Source organism: Aythya fuligula, chromosome 2 (assembly GCF_009819795.1).
Source record: "Aythya fuligula isolate bAytFul2 chromosome 2, bAytFul2.pri, whole genome shotgun sequence".
In the NCBI taxonomy this organism is placed as follows: Eukaryota; Metazoa; Chordata; class Aves; order Anseriformes; family Anatidae; genus Aythya; species Aythya fuligula.
In genome coordinates, this window is record NC_045560.1 from 142,602,086 (window position 1) to 142,622,723 (window position 20,638).

General features: G+C 38.3%; 1 protein-coding gene across 1 annotated transcript; it reads right to left on the minus strand.

The window, feature by feature from the left end:
• Positions 1 to 11,909: 11,909 nt before the first annotated feature.
• Positions 11,910 to 19,544, minus strand: LOC116485669 (very low-density lipoprotein receptor-like; the record flags this gene model as incomplete). The annotated part of the gene is made up of 2 exons (XM_032181159.1): positions 11,910 to 12,071; positions 18,267 to 19,544. Coding segments are annotated over 2 exons (1,440 nt in total), but the record flags the coding sequence as incomplete, so codon positions are not given.
• Positions 19,545 to 20,638: the final 1,094 nt, after the last annotated feature.

Consider the following 20,638-nt stretch of genomic DNA (forward strand, 5'->3'; position numbering starts at 1 on the left):
GAAGAAGACCGGCCTGGCTGAACAGAGAATTGTGGCTTGATCTTAGGAGAAAAAAGAGGGTTTACAATCTTTGGAAAAGGGGGCGGGCCACACGGGAGGACTATAAGGATGTTGTGAGGCAGTGAAGGGACAAAATTAGAAAGGCCAAAGCTCATCTGGAGCTCAATCTGGCTACTGCCGTCAAAGACAACAAAAAATGTTTTTACAAATTCATCAGTGCAAAACAGAGGACTAAGGAGAATCTCCAGCCTTTACTGGATGCAGGGGGGAACTTAGTTACAAAAGATGAGGAAAAGGCGGAAGTGATTAATGCTTCTTTGCCTCAGTCTTTAGCAGCAAAACCAGTTGCTCTCTGGATACCCAGTGCCCTGAGCTGGTGGAAGGGGATGGGGAGCAAAACGTGGCCCTCATAATCCACCAGGCAATGGTTGGTGACCTGCTACGGCACTTGGATGTACACAAGTTGATGGGGCCGGATGGGATCCACCCAAGGATACTGAGAGAACTGGTGAAGGAGCTGGCCAAGCTGCTTTCCATCATTTATCAACAGTCCTGGCTATCGGGGGAGGTCCCAGTTGACTGGCGGCTAGCAAACGTGACGCCCATCTACAAGAAGGGCCAGAGGACTGACCCGGGGAACTACAGGCCTGTCAGTTTGACCTCAGTGCCAAGGAAGCTCATGGAGCAGATTATCTTGAGAGTCATCACGCAGCACTTGCAGGGCCAGCAGGTGATCAGGCCCAGTCAGCATGGCTTTATGAAAGGCAGATCCTGCTTGACGAACCTGATCTCCTTCTATGACAAAGTGACGCGCTGGGTGGATGAGGGAAAGGCTGTGGATGTGGTTTACCTTGACTTTAGTAAGGCCTTTGACACCATTCCCCATAACAGTCTCCTCAAGAAACTGGCTCCTTGTAGCTTGGACTGGCATACACTTCATTGGTTAAAAACGTGCTGAATAACCAGGCCCAAAGAGTCGTGGTGAATGGAGTCAAATCCAGCTGGGAGCCAGTCACTAGTGGAGTTCCCCAGGGCTCAGTACTGGGGCAAGTCCTCTTTTTATCTTTACTAACGATCTGGATGAGGGAATCGAGTGCACCCTCAGTAATTTTGCAGATGACACCAAACTAGGTGCGTGTGTCAATCTGCTTGAGGTTAGGAAGGCTCTGCAGGAGGATCTGGATAGGCTGGACCGATGGGCCAACTCTATGTAGTTCAACAATGCCAAGTGCCGGGTCCTGCACCTGGGGCGCAATAACCCCAAGCAGAGCTACAGGCTGGGAGATGAGTGGATGGAGAGCTGCCAGGCAGAGAAGTACCTGGGAGTATTGGTGGATAGTCAGTTGAACATGAGCCAGCAGTGTGCTCAGGTGTCCAAAAAGGCCAACGGCATCCTGGCTTGTATAAGAAATAGTATAAGAAACAGGACTAGGGAAGTGATTGTCCCCCTGTACTCAGCTCTGGTGAGGCCGCACCTTGAGTACTGTGTTCAGTTTTGGGTCCCTCGCTACAAGAAGGACATGGAGGTGCTCGAAAGAGCCCAGAGAAGGGCAACAAAGCTGGTAAGGGGCCTGGAGAACAAGTCCTACGAGGAGCAGCTGAGGGAGCTGGGCTTGTTCAGCCTGGAGAAAAGGAGGCTCAGGGGTGACCTTATCGCTCTTTATAAGTACTTTAGAGGAGGCTGTTGTGAGGTGGGGATTGGTCTATTCTCCCACGTACCTGGTGACAGGACGAGGGAGAATGGGCTAAAGTTGTGGTAGGGGTATTTTAGGTTGGATATTAGGAATGACTTCTTTACTGAAAGGGTTGTGAGGTATTGGAACAGGCTGCCCAGGGAAGTGGTGGAGTCACCATCCCTGGAGGTCTTTAAAAGACATTTAGATGTTGAACTTAGCGATATGGTTTAGTGGAGGACTGTTTTGTGTTAGGTCAGAGGTTGAACTAGGTGATCTTGAAGGTCTCTTCCAACCTAGACAATTCTGTGATTCTGTGATATTCCAAATAATTGTTTAAATACAACCTGTAATTCAAAGAACAAACCAAACAGTGGTAGACATTGGTAGGACAGTCATTTCTGTCTAGATGACTAGATGTAGAAAGAACCTTGAAAATGCTTAGTAGATACAAATATTTTGCTGTAAAGGGTCCAGATTCCCTGATTTTTCCCGAGCTGTAGGACTTCATGAAGTTTATCTAATCAACAAGCAATATTCCCAAACTTAAACTTAGATTATTCTACATGCTAAGTAAACTTTTTTTTTTTTTTTTCCATACAGTAAAGCATCCTTCATAACTGTCATGTTCTATCACAGTTTCACTAAACTACCTATCAAAGGAGTTGAATGTATTCTAAATTATTATCAGATAGGACTCACCTTAAAGCACTGTGTGATTTGCCATGTCACACGGAGCACAAGCAAGTGAAAGGGGTTATTACACAGTACACTTCCATTAGCAGACAGCTCAGTGAAAGATTGGGAAATATCCATCTTCTAATATGTTTTAAATTATATCCTTGTTCTGCATGCTTTCTAATAATAGTAAAATTGGTACCCTTCCCCTAACACACAGACAGAAAGAACTCATTTAATCTCACATCAGGCATTTTTGTTCAGGATATAATCAGGAATATCAATTTTCTAAACAAACAAACAAACAAGGAAAAGTTTCATATTGTAGCACAGCAGAAGCAGAAAGTCCAGATATGGATAATTCAGATTATAAATACGCTTCTGCAAAATAAAACTGATTTCCTTCAGTGTTGCAACTCTTGTCAAGTTCCCACATTAGTCTTCTAAAAGTGGTGTTTGAGGTCCAATTTCCAGATTTGCTGTTATACTGTAACACAATTTTTTCTCTATGGATGTCTCTGGCACGTTTTCTGAGTCCTTCTGTCTGTTACCTCTTCACAGTTAAAGGAGTCATTAAGTTACGAACATTCCACATGATGTCTTTGTCAATATCTCAATATGTAAAGAATAAATAAATAAATAAATAAATAAAATCATCAGATCAGCAGGGCGAAAATAGCCCTGGGGAAAAAATAAAAATAAATAAATAAATAAATAAATGTGTCTAATCTTTAAGGGAGCAAGTACAGCCAATGCTTTTTCAGTCGAAAACATGCAGTGGGGGAAGCTTGAATGGTCTCATCCACACATGGAGCCAAGTTGTCTAGTCTGGGCTTCTGACCCCAGAAGATATGATATTGCCTGGTGCCACAGGATGGCAATAACAGTAATACCTCTGGCATGAATTAAAATATAGAAGAGGTACACATGAAAATGAGTAAGTGGAAATATTTCAAGATTTATATGAAAGAGTGAGGGAAAAAAATAAGGCCATAGGAGTGAGTCAAGTTCTGGAAGGTGATAAGATATACATGATACCTTTAACTAAAGCCACACAGACTGTTAATGAACTGCTTCTATCTCTAGCCCAGTCCACAAATGACTCAAAATCACCAGAACAGTGTCTATACTTAGTGACATTACATGAAGTATGCTGAAGGTAGAAGAGTATGGAATTATACTTTAAAGGAGATTGAAAAGAAAAGCAAGTGTATGTGTGTTTGTATTTTTTTATAGCTTCAACTGGTTCTCCTTCTCTGTGCTTTTAATTGATAATTAAACTATGACAATCATTTAATTATTGTAATATGTATTACCAAATAGTACTTTCCATAACAGTAATATTTTGATGTGTTATCTATTGATTAGCAGATTTCAAATATCTTGTCAAATATGTGCATTACTTAACAAATATAAGTGTTTTTATCACATTTTTCAGATGGGTCAAAGAGTTTGTAAAAATTAAAATGATAAAAGGTTTTCAAACTATGAAGATTAATGAAAAGTTTAAGATGTTTAACCTACTTTGTTAATCTAAGAGAAGTCTAAGAGGTGACATCATGATCACAAACCTGTAAATGTCAATAGGGGGTTTGAACATTTATTAATAGAAAGTTCTTCATTCAGGAGACAAAGTTATAACAGTATCCTATGACTTCAAATAAAGTTGAAGATATTCAGACTAAGCATGATTTCAATGGACTTTTCTGAGACATTGAAACAAGAGCTCAAGAATTCTGGTGGCTTCTAAGTTGTTGGGAACATTTATAGCAAGACAGAATGTTTAGCTAAAGTATGCTTTAGTTTAGCACCAGCTGTAGGACTTACAAATTAAATCAGGAAACTCATTAGTCCTCAGTTATGTCAGATGTCAAACTGCAAGATTATAGCAGTTGCTTTGTGTCTAGACTCTCTGAATGATGTGACAACAACAACAAAAAAAGTGTCTGCTTCATTGCAGTTTTCCACAGTGCTCAAGAGCAGTGAACTTGTTATTCTTTAGTAAGATCAGGATTTATATATGCTATTCACTCTTATATTAACATATGTATCAGTGTATTCCAGTAATAATAATAATAATAATAATAATAATAATAATAATAATAATAATAATAATAATAATAATAATAATAATAATAATAATAATTTTCCTAGTGCTTTTTCCCTTTGTTCAGTCCAAGAGATCCTCTTCAGGCAGTTTGGCCTTCTACACAGGCAGAAAGCCTTTTCACAAAGTAAAATGTAAGTAACATAAGTGTTTACTGATTAACATTTTTTAATGAAGTTTTATTAATTTTAAACAACAGGCATAACATTTCTAATTGTATTTCTTATGTTTACTTTAAATACAGTCAAGCTCTAAGTGAAAATATCTGCCTCTGCAGATTAATTGTACCTGAACCATCTTGTTCGATTCTTTAACTAAGACTAATTTATAACTAACATCATGGAATTTATTTCATTTATTAGTACAAAAGGATTTTGGTGCTGGTTTCATAAGCTGTACACTAACAGGTAACTCTTTTGACTGTTCCACTCCATGTCTGACTTTAGGATCCTTTACCACAGTGCTCAGTTTGAAAGTCTAGGGTATTAAGAGATATTCTGAACTACTTAAATACATTTTTTGCTGACCATGTCAATACAATTAATATTGTAAAGGAACCAAAGTATCTGAATACTGGGGGAATGCTTCCAGCAAGATTAAGCAGCTATCAATAATCATATGAATTATTTCTTCTTTCATTTGCAAGTAAATTACTGTGTGCCAGGCAGACATTTATGGCATGGGTCCCAGTCCTGATATGTTGGTCTTTGCTCTGGAAGAAATCCAGGAGTAATTCAGGGACAACATTGAATCTTCAGTCTTCAAGAAAAATAATGCCATCATTCAGCAGTAACTAATCTTAATTTTTAATTAAAGAACGAGTTAGTGATCTTGAAGGGTGTGATATCCAGTACTTTACAAAGCTGACATTAATCGTACATTTCACTGATGGAGGAGCACAGAGCAGAAAAATAGCTCTACATTCCATCTCCTTCCTTTCCCTCTCAATCTGACCTTTTTTCATGCATATTCCTTATGAGAAAGCTTCTTATCTCCAAATATTTAACCCTATATTTTGTAGATTGTATAATACAAAAAAATATTCAGGTTGGTCTTCAGAATGATGAAGTTCAACATAACTTCATTTTCTGTCATGCTCATTTCTGTAAGAACCACATAATTATATGGGACATAGGCATCATATTCCATATACTCCACACTCAATTTTAATAAATATTAAATAATATAATATTAAAATATTAATGTGCATAAAATGTATCTTTTTTCTTGTTGTAGTTGTTTCAAAGGGTACCAGGAAAATTCTTTGTTATTTTTTTTCAATGTAAGTATTCAAACTATAGTCTATGTTGCCAATTGTCTGTTGTCAGTTTTTGCAGATGTGAATGTGAATGCAGTATTAGCTCATTATTACGAAGCTGGTCTCAGATGTGAAATAAACAAAACAATTAACAAAGAAAATTCATGCTTTTCCACAGATTAATTTCACTTTTTACAAGAGATGACTGTTCGTGTGTCCTGTGGATTGGACTCAGTGTAAAGGTTAATTTGTAGAAAAAATTTTTATGGTTAGAACTTTGGATTAACACTAGGATAGTTAAGCAGTGGACTAGACTACTTCTGCCACCTGCATCTCTGGAGGTTATTGTTAATACTTAGGCAGATATTTGCTTGAATTTAGAATCTAAGGCTTCTCTGTGACTAGAAGGTGTGACCAATCCCTGCTCTTTATTGCTGTTTTCTCTTATGCTGTTTATTTTCCGTCATTAAAAAGGATTGTAATTTCTGATGGACCCAACAGTTGTATCCAAGGATTAAGAGAAAATTAATGTTGCATTTTGGAACTCCATCATAGACATCAAAGTGAATCTTCCAGTACTGTCCAGATAAACAATAGCAATTACAGCTTAAAAAGACAAATAATAGTTATTTATCATAAACTGAGAAACCAGCAAGGTGTTTTTTAACTGTACTGATGAAAGAGGAAACTGTATTAGCTTGTGAAATGCTTTGCTACTTTGACAATAAATCATTAACAAGAAAAGACCATAAGTGAACCAAGTTTTGATGTCATTTGCAAATGGCAGCAATGAAGTGGAAAATTGTTATACTATGGAGAAGAATGCATTCTAGCAGTATAATAAATCATTTACCAAATACTATCACAGTTTAAATTAAATTCATTTATAATTAAGTTTAAAGGAACTTTGAATGCATTATTTGATTTCAGAGGGAAAGTTGTCTGATATAACTCCTCATAACTGTAATCCCACTGCATATTTGCTTAGAAGAAAATACTAAGGATATCATTTTAAAAGGTCCTATATATATAACCAGTGTAATCCTTGTTACAGAAATGAATAATTCTAAGGATTATTTTCTTAAATATTGCTCACAAGTAAAACAGTCCATATTAAAATGCATACAAATTTAAACTAGGATGGAGTAGCATTTGAAATTTTATTATTTTTGTCAATTTTTCACTACATGCTATTTGCACTACATAACCAATGAAATAAAGCAAGCAAAATTGTGTTCTGTCACAAAAGTAGAATCAAATGATATAACAGATTCACTTGACCTTCAGATGGTAATTATGGATTCCATAGCGAATAAGACAAAACAGAAAAATTGTAATGTCAGCACTGAATAACAAGCAGTTCCTGGAATAAAATGTGGAAATTATATGTATTTAAAATTTAGTGCAGTGTCTTTGGTAAAAGTAATATTGCTGAGAAGCTTTCAGGACTTTCCAAATTCACTGAAATCAAAATAGGTAAATAAATTGGTATTCTCACTATTATGGATTTGAAGATATGAATAGGAAAGTTTCCAAACTGTATCACCAAGGGACTCCTGGTTAAACTGAATAACCTTAAGTGCAATTTTTCATGAAATCATAAAGATATTTCCTGGTTTGAATACATGTTAATGTGGAGCTATAATTTGCAGTTAGATTTGTTTTACTCAGTGACTTTTTGTTAAAAGGTATCACAATACCCATAAATTTGTGTATCACTTTTAATTCCCTTAACGCTGTTTATAAAGATCATGTATAGTCAATATATGTACATAATGGATTTACAAACCCATCTGGAATGTAAAAAGAGGTGTATTTCAAGAATAAACATTGCATTTTTGTTTACTTATAAAGTCATTAAATATTGAAAACAGTAAGCATAGCTTTTCATAACAATTTTTTTTTTTTTTTAAATAGGCAATTCCTGAACATGCATTTTAAATATTTTCATGGGAGTTCTATTATCCAATTTTCATTTTATGAAGACTGAAGATATCACAGCTTCACCAAGTATGATAAACTAGCAATTCTGTAGACATAAACTTTGTTTCCTTAGATTAAAAGAAATCAAACCCACCACCCCCAAATTATTATCTTTCTTTCTGTACATCAATTTTCTCAACAGTAAAACATTTCATATGTTGTTTTCCCATCTACTATATTGAGATAGATGACAGAACTAAATATTAAACCACAGGAATCCAAAACATTTATAGCTTAAACCTTTCGGACTGTACTTACTGAAGATTACTTACTGAAATTCTGAGAAAAATGAATAAAATAAAATCAAAATGCCTGCAATTAGAAGCAATTTGCCTGAATACATTTAACAAAAATTAATTAATTTCTAATAGTTCATCCACAAGTCTAACAGTATTCTTATTGCTTATTCCTATTAAGCAATATGCTGTACTTCCCTCTACTCAGTATTGGTGAGTCTGCACATGGAGTGCTGTGTCCAATTCTGGAGTCCCCAATATGAGACATGGACTGGCTGGAAAGAATCCATCGTAGGGCCACCAAGATGACAAAGGACTGGGGCATCTCTCCTATAAGGTGAGCCTGATAGATCTGGACCTGTTTATCCTGGAGAAGAGGAGGCTCAATGAAAATCTTATCAATGTGTGTAAATACCTGAAGGGAGGGTACAAAGAGGATGCAGCCAGGCTCTTTTCAGTGGTGCCCAGCACCAGGATAAGAGACAATGGGCACAACCTGTAACATGGGAAAAAACTGGAACACTGGAATAAATTTTCCAGAGGTTATGGAATCTACCTCTTTGGAGATCTACAAAAGGCATCTGGTCACAGTCTTGGGGAACCTGTTCTAGGTGTCCTTGCTTGAGCGAGGGAGTTAGACCAGATGGACTCCAGAGGTCCCTTCAACTATTCTGTGATTCTGTCATTCTGTAAAATGTTTAAATTTTGATCAGTCACTAAGGTCTGTAAGTCTGCAATGATTAGGCCAATTAAGTTATTTCAAATCAGTGCACTGAACTACAGCATCAGTTTCTGTGGTTTTGGCCACTACAACCTGTTATTTAAAAGCTAAGGGGAAATGGTATGAGGTTATTGCATCACTAGCAGAAATATATGTGTAACATAGAGAAGCTGCTTGTCCCCACAGTGGTTCAGTGTGAGCTACCTACAGGCTAGAAGCCACAGAGACATTTTGAGAGCTGTAATAACCCAGCCCTACCACTAACAAAGCTATACAGTTACGTATATACAGTTAAGTATCTTCTGAGCAGAAACTGGTATGTATCTCTCTGACTGGGCTCAGGACACACCTCCTCTCTTTTTACATCCATCTGTGAGGAATCAGCTGGTCATTGGACCCTTCTGTGCCCTTGTTTCTCGTCTCCCAGCTAGTTAGACAGTAAACTGGTAACTAACTATTGGTTCATACTATGTACGACATTTAGCATAAAGGATCCCAATTTAGCTTAGAGCCTCTGTACACTCCTGTAATTCTTTTTGCTACTAACATTTGGCAGGATAGGGTTTATTTTGTCTGTGATGTGAATTCTGAATGTTCATCTGAACTGTTGCTGAAAGGTTGCATAACATCATTCAGGTATGTGTTGAGACAGCACAGTTGTTGAAAACTCATCTTTCTCACTTTTTTCTTATCTAGTCCAATTATCAAAAAGGATGAAATCACAGAACTAGACTTTAATCATTATTATTAATCTATGTATATCTTAATTCCTCTGTTTCCTGACTCTGATAATGATTATTACAAAATCAGTGGGAGAACAGTAACAAGGACATTGTCCAAAGAACAAAGTCATCCTATCTTTACCAGACGCTGGATGGGCTTATTACTGCCTCTGCTAAGCCACAAACATATCACTGTAAATTTTGTGTTTTGAATATTTCTGATCATAAGTCATTGATTATTTTTTTAAACCAATATTCACTTTTGTCTTTAATTATGTGCAAGCCTTATGGCTTTTAGTTTTCCTGACTGTAACACCAATCAAAAATAGAAATATTTTGATTTTTCTTATTTCCCACAAAACCACCACTACCACCACCACCTGCTACTATTACTACTAATAATAACAATAATGCAATGGTGATAGAAGCAAAATATATATATATATTGTTTCATTTCAAGCATGCTTTCTTTGATCTTTTCAAATTATTTTGTTGCAACTCCCTTGTTTGTTTGTTTTAAATAACTTCCAGCAAATGTTTCTATTCTTTTGTAGGCAAATATCATGCAAATCATTAAAATAAATATAGCTTTATAAAGTCTTACTTATTGACTCCTTTCCAGTTACTAGGGCACAGATGTGTCTTCTCTTGCCTACAGCAGTGACTTGAAGAAAATAGTTGAATATTTAAAGTAGCTTCCAGGTCCTAAGTCAAAATCTAGATGATTCATCTTTCTTACAAGAAAACAAAAACAATTGTATTAAATATTCACATAATGTAAACACAGTATTTTACAAGGATAGGTGCCAAACCTACAAAAGTGTCAAACAAGGTATCTCAGAAAAATCAACATAAACTTTTAAAAAACATAAATGCCCTCATAATAAAGTTTCTTTCGTATCACTGTATAATTTTAATGAATCTGACTCTGTTAGGGAAAAAAAGAATCTTTTCTTTAGCTCAGACTGAATTATATTTATATTAAAATACATTGCTTGTTTACAGAAATCTGCATTTGATTTTCCAGGAACAATTTAATAATTGCTGCAATTATTTTAAAGAGATTCATTTATATAGAACTTAATTTATGTATGTTAGTACTTTGAAATTTAAACTGAAATCTGTTTTTTCTGTTGTTGTTGTTGTTGTTTTCCCCAAAAATTAGCTACATAGTTGAAGATGATAAAGAACAATAACATCATTCAAATCAAAGAAAGCATATCTTAAACCTACCATGATTGCCTTAACTCCAGAGCATGGTTACAGCATTTTCATACACATATTTAGTGGGAAAAAAAAAATCTGATTAAAGTAAACTTATGAATAAAAATTTCAATTTAGTACCACTACAGGTAATGTGTAAGTTCATGTAGCAAAAAAAAGGAAATTTATGGTAGAGTCCCCATTGCTAGTTACCCTTGCTTTGTCAAAGCCCTGCAGTCGTTTATTTTTTTTTCCTTTCTTTCTTTTATTCACCTCTCCACATGGTCCACAACCCTTTTCTCAAGTATTTTATTTTCCAGCCATACAGCATTATATACAGCTAAGACATACAGTAAGGAATACAATGCAAAATAGAGAATAGTATGAGTTTTGAGTTACCTAAGTGCACGAGTTATTCAGGCCTCAATATATGCAAAGTCTTATTTTCGGGGAAAAAAAAGGAGAATGTCCCCTGGTTGCACATTAAATCAAAACTATCTCTTCTGTTTTTTTTTTTTTTCATTTTGTTTTGATTTGTTTTTAAATATTATTATTATTTTTAATAGCAAATTAGTATTATTGTTACACTTAAAAATAAGAGAATTAATGATAATGATTACCAATTTGTTTGAAACACAATTATATATGTAAATTCATCCCACCTACCTTGAATGTCCCTTGTCTTCCTTCTGCAAGACTCACTGAAGAAAGTGAGGTGAACTAAAAAGGTCAGAGAAGTTACTTAGCACTTTTTAAAAGTATCAGCAATGGAGTTAGGAACATTGATCTAAGTTAGTACTTTAGTTAGTACTTTAAGAAGAAAACGTTTTTTAGAGCAATTTGATTTTTAGAGCAATTTGATAATATAATGGGGGGGTGTCTTTTTTTTTTTTTTTTTTTTTTTCTCAAGATTTGCTTTTGTATTGAGACTGCTACTAAATTAGTTTAAGAAGCTATCCTACCATAAGATAAAAATTCTGGTTATATGTTGCGAGGACATTTGTTGTCGACGGAAGGAAGACACAGACGCTCAATATGAGTGATCACTGAACTTCAATTTATTGGATAGCTCAGTCGTCTTTTATCTAATTCAATATAATTAGCTCATACATATTGCAAAAGCTAAGCTCATGATTGGTTAGTGCATTTCTCTATTTTATCAGCTAGTTTCTCACTCCCATCAACCGAAATAACACAGTTAGTACTTTCCCAAACCTCCAACGGATATCGTGTCCTTGTGCCTGATTAGCTCCCAGACCTTACGTACTTTCTCAGACTCATATGAGCTGCGTTCGATACTTTTTTAGACCTTACGTACTTTCTCAGACTCATATGAGCTGCGTTCGATACTTTGTTAGCTCGCGACCTCCTAGTTGCTCAACATTCACATGACCTACTTCACTTAACCATTCCTCCACAGTTATACAAAAGAGAGACAATCTGTACTTCTCATTTAAAAAATGTGGTACTTTTTCATTTTGATGTCGAAACTAGAATAGAATAGAATAGAATAGAATAGAATAGAATAGAATAGAATAGAATAGAATAGAATAGAATAGAATAGAATAGTTCAGTTGGAAGGAATAGAATAGGATAGAATAGAATAGAATAGAATAGAATAGAATAGAATAGAATAGAATAGAATAGAATAGAATAGAATAGAATAGAATAGAATAGAATAGAATAGAATAGAATAGTTCAGTTAAAACATAACATTGAGGGCATTGTCCAAACATCTCTTGAACACTGTTAGGCATGTTAGGCACACCTCTCTAGCAGGCCTGTTCCAGTGTTTGACCATGATCAGGGGAAAGATTTTTTTTTTTCCTAATATCCAGTCTGAACATCCCCAGACTCAGTTTTGTGTCTTTCCCATGTCCTATAATTCTTTACCAGGCAGAAGAGACCAGGATTTCCCTCTCCACTTCCTCCCCCTCAGGAAGCTGTAGAGAGCAATGACGTTCCCTCTCAGCTTCCTTTTCTCCAAACTAGACAACCCAAGTGTCCTCAGCCTCTCTTCGTAAGTCATGCTTTCCAGACAGAGAACTGGTAACAAAAGATGTGCAAAAGGCAGAGGTACTTAACAGCTTCTTTGCTTTGATCTTCACTGGTGATCAGGCTTCCTACATTTCTTCAGTCCCCAAAATTCTTAGCAGGGTCTGGGGGAACAGAGTCCCTCCCACTGTAAGTGAAGAGCAAGTTTGGGACCTCCTGACGCAACTTAACAACTACAAGTCCCTGGGCCCTGATGACATGTATCCTAGGGTACTGAGGGAATTGGCTGATGTAGTCACCAAGCCACTCTCTCCATCATATTTGAAAAATTATGTCAGTTAGGCAAAATCCCTGGAGACTGGAAAAAGGGAAACATCACTCCATTTTTAAAAAATGTAAGAAAAAAGACCTAGGGAAATACAGACCATTGAACCTCACCTCTATGCCTAGCAAGATCATGGAATGAATCTTCCCTGAGGCAACGTTAAGACACATGCAGGACATGGAGGTGATTTGGGACAGCCAGCATGGTTTCACCAAGGGAAAATCATGCCTGACCAATCTGGTGGTCTTCTACAATGGAGTGACTTCATCAGTCAACAAGGGAAGACCAGCTGATGTCATCTACTTGTATTTCTGTGAGGCTTTTGACATGGTCCTATACGATGTCCTAATCTCTATTTTTGAAATGTATGGATTTGAAGGGTGGACTATCCAGTGGTAAGGAATTGGCTCAGTGACTGCACTCAGAGAGTAATGATCAATGGTTCTATGTCCAGGTGGAAGCCGGTGATGAGCGGTATCCCTCAGGGGTCTGTCCTGGGATCAGTATTTTTCAATATCTTCATCAATAACATAGACGATGGGATTGAGTACACCCTCAGCAAGTTTGCAGATGACACCAAACTGAGTGGTGCAATTGATACCAAAGAAAGAAGAGATGCCATTCAAAGGGACCTGGAAAGGCTGGAGAAGTGAGCCTGTGTGAACTGCATGAGGTTCAACAAGTCCAAGTACAAGGTGCTATACCTGGGTTAGGGCAATCCCAGACATAAGTACAGACTGGGAGAAAAACTCATTGAGAGCAGCCCTGTGGAGAGAAACTTCTGGGTTCTGGTGGATGAAAGGCATGACATGAGCCAGCAGTGTGTGCTTGCAACCTGGAAGGCCAACTGCATCTTGGGCTGCATCAAAACAGGTGTGACTAGCAGGTCAAGGGAGGTGACTGTTCCCCTCTGTTCTGCCCTTATGAGGTTTCACCTGGAGTACTGCATCCAGGTTTGGGGCCCCCAGCACAAGAAAGATGTGGACCTGTTAGAGTGAGCCCAGAGGAGGTCTACAAAGATGATTAGAGGGTTGGAGCACCTCTCCTATGAAGAAAGGCTGAGAGAGATGGGGCTGTTCAGCATGGAGAAGAAAAGGCTTCAGACAGACATCACTGTGGCTTTTAAATACTTAAAGGGGTCTTATAAAAAGGATAGAGAAGAACTCTTTACTTAGGTAGATAATGATAGGACAAGGGGGAATAGTCTTACACTAAAAGAGGATAGATTTAGATTAGACATTAGGAATAAATTCTTCACTGTAAGAGTAGTGAGGCACTGGCACATGTTGCCAAGAGAAGTTGTGGATGCTACATCCCTGGAGGTGTTCAAAGCCAGTTTGGATGGGGCTTTGGACAACCTGAGATAGTGGGGGGAGAGGAGGTTGGAACTAGATGATCTTAAGGTCCCTTTCAACCCAAGCTATTCTATGATTCTGTGATTCTATGATAAGTCAAAACAATTTTCATTTTGCTTTTGAAACTTTTACATAAAACTTCTTGAGTTGAATTTTGAAAATAATAGTAGTAGAAGAATTATTTTGATTGCATCTAAACATCTGATATTGTGAAATTCTCATTTATTACATCCCCCTTATTTTTTTTATTGTAACTGCATGTTTACTTCACCAGCACATGATGTAGTAGTACTATACAGAACCTAACATGATTGAGTTATCAGCTGCCTATAAACTAATATGTTACACTTTGTTGCAGTGAATCAAAATAAAATATTATATTATTAATGACTATATAAAATATAAATTTATAGAGCCCAATGATTGGTTCTTCTATTTTTGTTTCCCTGCTTTGTTGGAGGTATAAGCTTCCTGTACTTAATGCAGAATTATCAGTAACCAAAGATAATTAAGATAAGATAATATTTTTTATCTAAATTGAAACAAACAAACAAACAAACAAACAAAAAAAAAACACAAGAAATTGTGTAAAATAACATGACATAGGGTACAACACAAAGAAATATCAAATAATGAGCAATATGGTTATGCTATAAATTTCTTAATAGTAAAACCATGATGTTAACTGAAAGCCAGCACGTGTATATTGATTTTATCAGTTCATCATAAACTCATTTTCGGTGAAAATAAAAATAAGGTCACAGAGGAGACACACATTAAAACAAACCAGATGAGTTAATTACCACCATAACAAAGATAGATTAGAAAACAAGTGGGATTTCATTCTCTCTCCTAATATACTGAACAAGATAGAACTTGCAATGTACAAACGAAAGGACAGATAAATAAGGAGAGAAAGAAAGAAGAAGAGTGGGCAAGCAGAAGATATCTAACCAGGCAATGTCATTGCTAACACACATTCAAAGAGAAGATCTTTATGCCTTCTGTACTAGATAACTTATCTATTGCAAAGAACCCACATAAATTGGCAAAACTATGCTAAAAAATAGTTTTAGTTCTTACTTAGTTCTTATTTATATTAAGTAAGAAATTGTACAGTACTCTTGGAAAAAGTGTAAATTTCTTAGCTGAGCATTTTTAGAATATCACAAATATTTGATTCTATTTTTAATTGTAATCATTAATTAAATGATTACCAGGTCTAGCACTACGTGCTCATTTCAGATAGTAGCTAATGAGATGGCCATAATTTTATACACTAAAAGCTGACAATATAAATACAATTACTTTACATCTCTCTTCTCCAGATTTCAGATTTTTTTTTTTTCTGATTTCCAGCTTATGTGATACCTACTTCATCTAACAAAATTGCATTTTAGCTTTAATCCTTTTCTATTTCCCCAAACATTTCCACACTGTTAGTCATCTGCATGCATTTTAGCAAATAACAGTCTCTTCAGCTTTCATTTTGCTAACCTAATTTGACAACAGGACTTAATATTCCCTGGTAATATAATAAATCATACTTCTGATCATCTCTCTCTTTTTCTCTATCTCTTTCTGGTTTTGGAAGGCCTTTATCCTTTGTTTTTAGCTTTATGTTCTTGATTTTTTAGATTATGTAGTCAATGAGACTACACAATTCTCAACAACAGCAAACAACTTCAATACAACTTCAGAAATTCTCTAATTATTTGTAAAAAAAAAAAAAAAACACCCTTTATATTCTATTTATATTAGTTTATTGCAACACTGTTGTATTGTGAATTTTACATGTACTATGACATTATACTTTATATACATATATATATGTATATATATATATGTATACCTGGCTCCTATTTCTCTTGTCTTGAATCAAAACTTGTAGTTAAGACAGCCTCAAAAAATCAGCCTACTTTTGTTCATGAGCCACCCAATATTCCTAAAAAATACATTTTTGTGTGTTTTATCAGGTTCCACTTTGTTTTCATATCGGTCAGTCTACTCATTCCAAAATGAGTAGACTTTTTTTTTGTCTTTCAACCTAGGAGACAGAAAAAAAAAATAAATAAATTAAAAAAAAATGGTTACTGAGTGGGTATAATTAAACATTAACTCAGTTCTTCATAGTACTGGAAGGACAAATTTCAGTTTTAATAGTTAATAGGTGTTTCAAAAAGCAAAAGTGCTCATACAGAATTTGAAAATCTCTGTCATTTGTGCCACATTGGTTTGAGATACTTCATGTATGACTACGGCTGCCCTGGAAAAAAAAAGTTTCAGAGAACATGAAGATTCATAATATTTGAGAAAAAATTTTGGTTAACAGTTGGATAGTTTCTCCCTTTTTGTCCAAAGACAATTTAGGGATTAGGAACACGTGTGCATTTTGAAATGCCATTTGAAGTAGGTAGATAATTTTAGATTTAGGTAGATAATCTCCAAAGGAGATTTTTTTTTTTCCTAGGCACATCCACCGCAAAATATGTCCTTGTAAAACACATCCCAGAGCTTAAAATTAAACATTGTTCTATCTAGCGAACAGATTACTCACTTGCAATTCACCAAATCTATGATCTCCTAACAATTTAATTTTGTCAGTGACTTGCTGTGTGATCTCAGAGAAATCACTCCACAGCTCTCTGCTTCTGTTTCCCTGTGATTGTCTTTTTGACTTGTGCTTTTAGACTTTAAAACTGCAATTAGATACATGCGTAATAAAGTCTTATCTCATTTGGTATTTCAGTCTTAATGAAGATAAAGAATAGATAATGAATAAACGGAGTATATTTCAGGATAGGATAGGCCTTTGGAAGTCCACCCACTGCTGCATGGACTCATGGTCACGGGATGTGTTGCAGGAAGCACGGTCGAAAGCACGACAGACACACAGTAGAGTCAGATCATGCTCCATTTTATTGCCCGAATAGCCTAACTTTTATAGAGAACTTAACAGGGGTGGACAGTGTTTCACACAAGATTATTGGTCAAAAGCACTCAGACAAACAGCTACAAGAAAACAACCCCACCTGCAAGAAAACAACCCCCTTGTGATTAGCAGTCACATAGACCTTGTCCTTGAGGCCAGCTACTGGTAACAATATTTTCCTGAATTCCTCAATTGGGCGATGTGGGAACACTGTCATGGGAACTTCTCATAGTTGCCCTGGTAGCTTGGTTTGCTCAGCTACAGCAAGCCATGGGATTTTTGCTGTTTCAAGAAATCCCTCAACAATTCCCCCTTCTTCTTTTGAGCAAACCAAGCCTGACACAGCAGTTTTACAAGTAACTCTTTAGCTATACTTACAACACACAACGATGATTACCACCACCATAAACCAAATCCTTAATCCCCTTGTGATTAAACCCAGCAACCATCTACACTTTGTTTCAAACAAGTCAGTGAACCATTGATTGAAAGGATTGATACCATATTGAATCTTTCTCATGTGCTCTTTCAGGAAAGTAATGGATTTGTGAATTGACACATTATGATCAAAAAGGTTTAAACAGTACATTCCCTTAAAGTCCTCACACCCATTCCTTTGAGCCAAAAGCAAGATGTCAATAGCAGCTTGATCCTGTAAAAGCAGATGTTGCAGACTATTTTGATCTGGTAACATCTCCTCAAGTATCTCTGTCGTGGCATAGGCTTGCCTCTCGGCCCAGCATACCAATTTTTCTAAGTTGTTACATGCGGCCGCAGATGCCACTCCAGGCACTGAAATTGCTAATGCCGCTCTAGCTGCAACCCCACACAATTCAACATTATCATTGCAATCCAATGCAAGCAATGTCCATTTATGTCTGGTGATCTCACGCAACTGTAACAAGCTAGGAGCAAATACAATGAGTTTATCTATGTAACATGGACATCTGATAGCATTTGCAGGGATACCTTGCCAGGCCCCATCCCCACAAATCAGAAGCACATCAGGAGGTAAGGCCAAAGCTGTACAATTGTTCCAAACACTGTAGTTGTTACCCCTTGTCTCCATGCTACAAACCCCTAAACCCTGCTTAGCAGCGTCATTGCAATCACAGGTGTTATTTGTGTCTTTGTACCAGTATGACCTTTTCCAGGTTCCTGTAGCAGGAATCATCTGATATCCACGGCTACGTTCACTTTTGTAGCCACCTTTCAGGTTGATACACATTTGACTACAGATACCAAGGTTTTGACATTCATCAATGTCTCCACAGTTTCTCTTGTCTATAAACTCAAACCCAGCTGGACAGTCACATTCATTTATGATGCATTCCTTCAGGGGCTCATCACCCCAGTCCTTGCAGTCTCTCTGCTGGTTACACACTTTATTGATATCTATGCATTCTCCACTTCTGCACTTGAATTTGCCAGGTCCAGAACACTGAATAACATTGTTACAGTTTGCTTCATCAGTGCCATACAGACAGTCTCTCACACCACTGCACTGCCTACTCCCATGGACACAGTTCCCATCTTCACATCTGAAATGGTCTGGCCTGCAGGTCCGAGAAGGGCAGTTAATTTCATCACTTCCATCCTTGCAATCAGGATCTCCATCACATCGCCACTTCTTGTGGATACATTCACCTGAGCCGCACTGCACCTCACTCGTAGCACACTTCACTGGAGGTGCAGGCTGGCGGCCACACTGCTCCAAAGATTCATCCGAGTGGTTGGAGCAGTCAGCATCATCATCACACACCCAGCTGATAGGGATGCAGGTAGAACTCTTGCACTGAAACTCATGAACACCACAGGTAGGAGGTGCACACTCCAACTCATCGCTACCATCACTGCAGTCATCTTGAACATTGCAGACAAAGCTTTTGGAAATACATTGCCCACTACTGCATGTGAATTCTGCTGCACTACAAGTCACAATGCCACAACTCTCTTCATCTTCTCCACTGTCGCAGTCCTTTTCACCATCACATTTCCAGGACACTGGGATACACTGGGTTGACTGAGGACCACACCTGATTTCATTTACCCGGCATGTTCTCATATGACACAGCTCAGCACTCTCATCAGACCCATTTTCACAGTCCGGATCCCCATCACACTGCCATCTATTTGGCACACACTGACCACTGTTGCACACAAAGTCAGATTCAGCACACGTCTTCTTCACACAAGCACTCTCATCACTGCCATCTGAGCAGTCTTCACATTTTGCTCTAGCACCGTCGGCAGCAGTGCACAGGCCGGCGAGGGCGAGCAGCAGGCAGAGTGCCCCGCAGCGCGGCAGCGCCTGCCGCCGCCCCGCACCGTCACCTGTGTCACTTATACTACTCCTATTACCCATGCTGTTAGTGTCAGTGGCATCCTCCTGGCACCGTTTCCGTCTTTGTCGCCCCTTACTCTCCCCCTTTTCTTTTTGCCACTGACCATTCACCACAAATGGATGAGACACATGATTACTAGTTAGGAAAGAGAGTGTAACGTCTGCTATACGGCTGCAGGCCGTGCCAGCTGCAACCCTAGAAGCTGTTTGTGAACGAGCCTGACGGTGGTCATTTGGCGGTGTAATCTGCGTCTCTGCTCTCCTGCCCTGCAATAGAGCTAAATCGTCATTAATAGTCTGTAGAATGTGGCAACCCCACGGAATGTTATCCAGAAACATAGTTATAACACCGATCTGGGGACGAATAGTCTTTTTTTGCATTGCAAGATAACTTCTTATAAAAAGAATGCCAGAGAGAAGCAGCACAGCCGCTGCTGCCGCTGCCTCCATGGTTACGTCAGACAGGCTGCAGAGTCCTGATCTCCGCCCCTCTGCTCTGTGCCGACTCGCCACACGGTGAGGGTCGGCCGCCATTGTCCACTGACGCCTCTGGTCTCCCGTAGCAACTCGATCTCGGATGGCCCGTATCGCACCGCGCTTCCGCGTCTCTCCGCGATTCCGCGTCTCACCGCAATTCCCTTTTCCGCGTCTCTCCGCGATTCCGCGTCTCACCGCGATTCCGCGTCTCTCCGCGATTCCTTTTTCCGCGTCTCTCCGCGATTCCACGTCCCGCCGCAACTCCGTTTCCCGCGGCCCTCCGCAAATTCCACGTCCCGCCGCAACTCTAATTCCCGCGGCCCTCCGCAAATTCCACGTCCCGCCGCAACTCTAATTCCCGCGGCCCTCCGCAAATTCCGCGTCCCGCCGCAACTCCGTTTCCCGCGGCCCTCCGCAAATTCCACGTCCCGCCGCAACTCCGTTTCCCGCGGCCCTCCGCAAATTCCACGTCCCGCCGCAACTCTAATTCCCGCGGCCCTCCGCAAATTCCACGTCCCGCCGCAACTCCGTTTCCCGCGGCCCTCCGCAATTCCACGTCCCGCCGCAAAACCCCGTTCCCCGCGGTTTTCCGCGTGTCTCAGCGGGAATACCACGCCTCACCGTGAGTC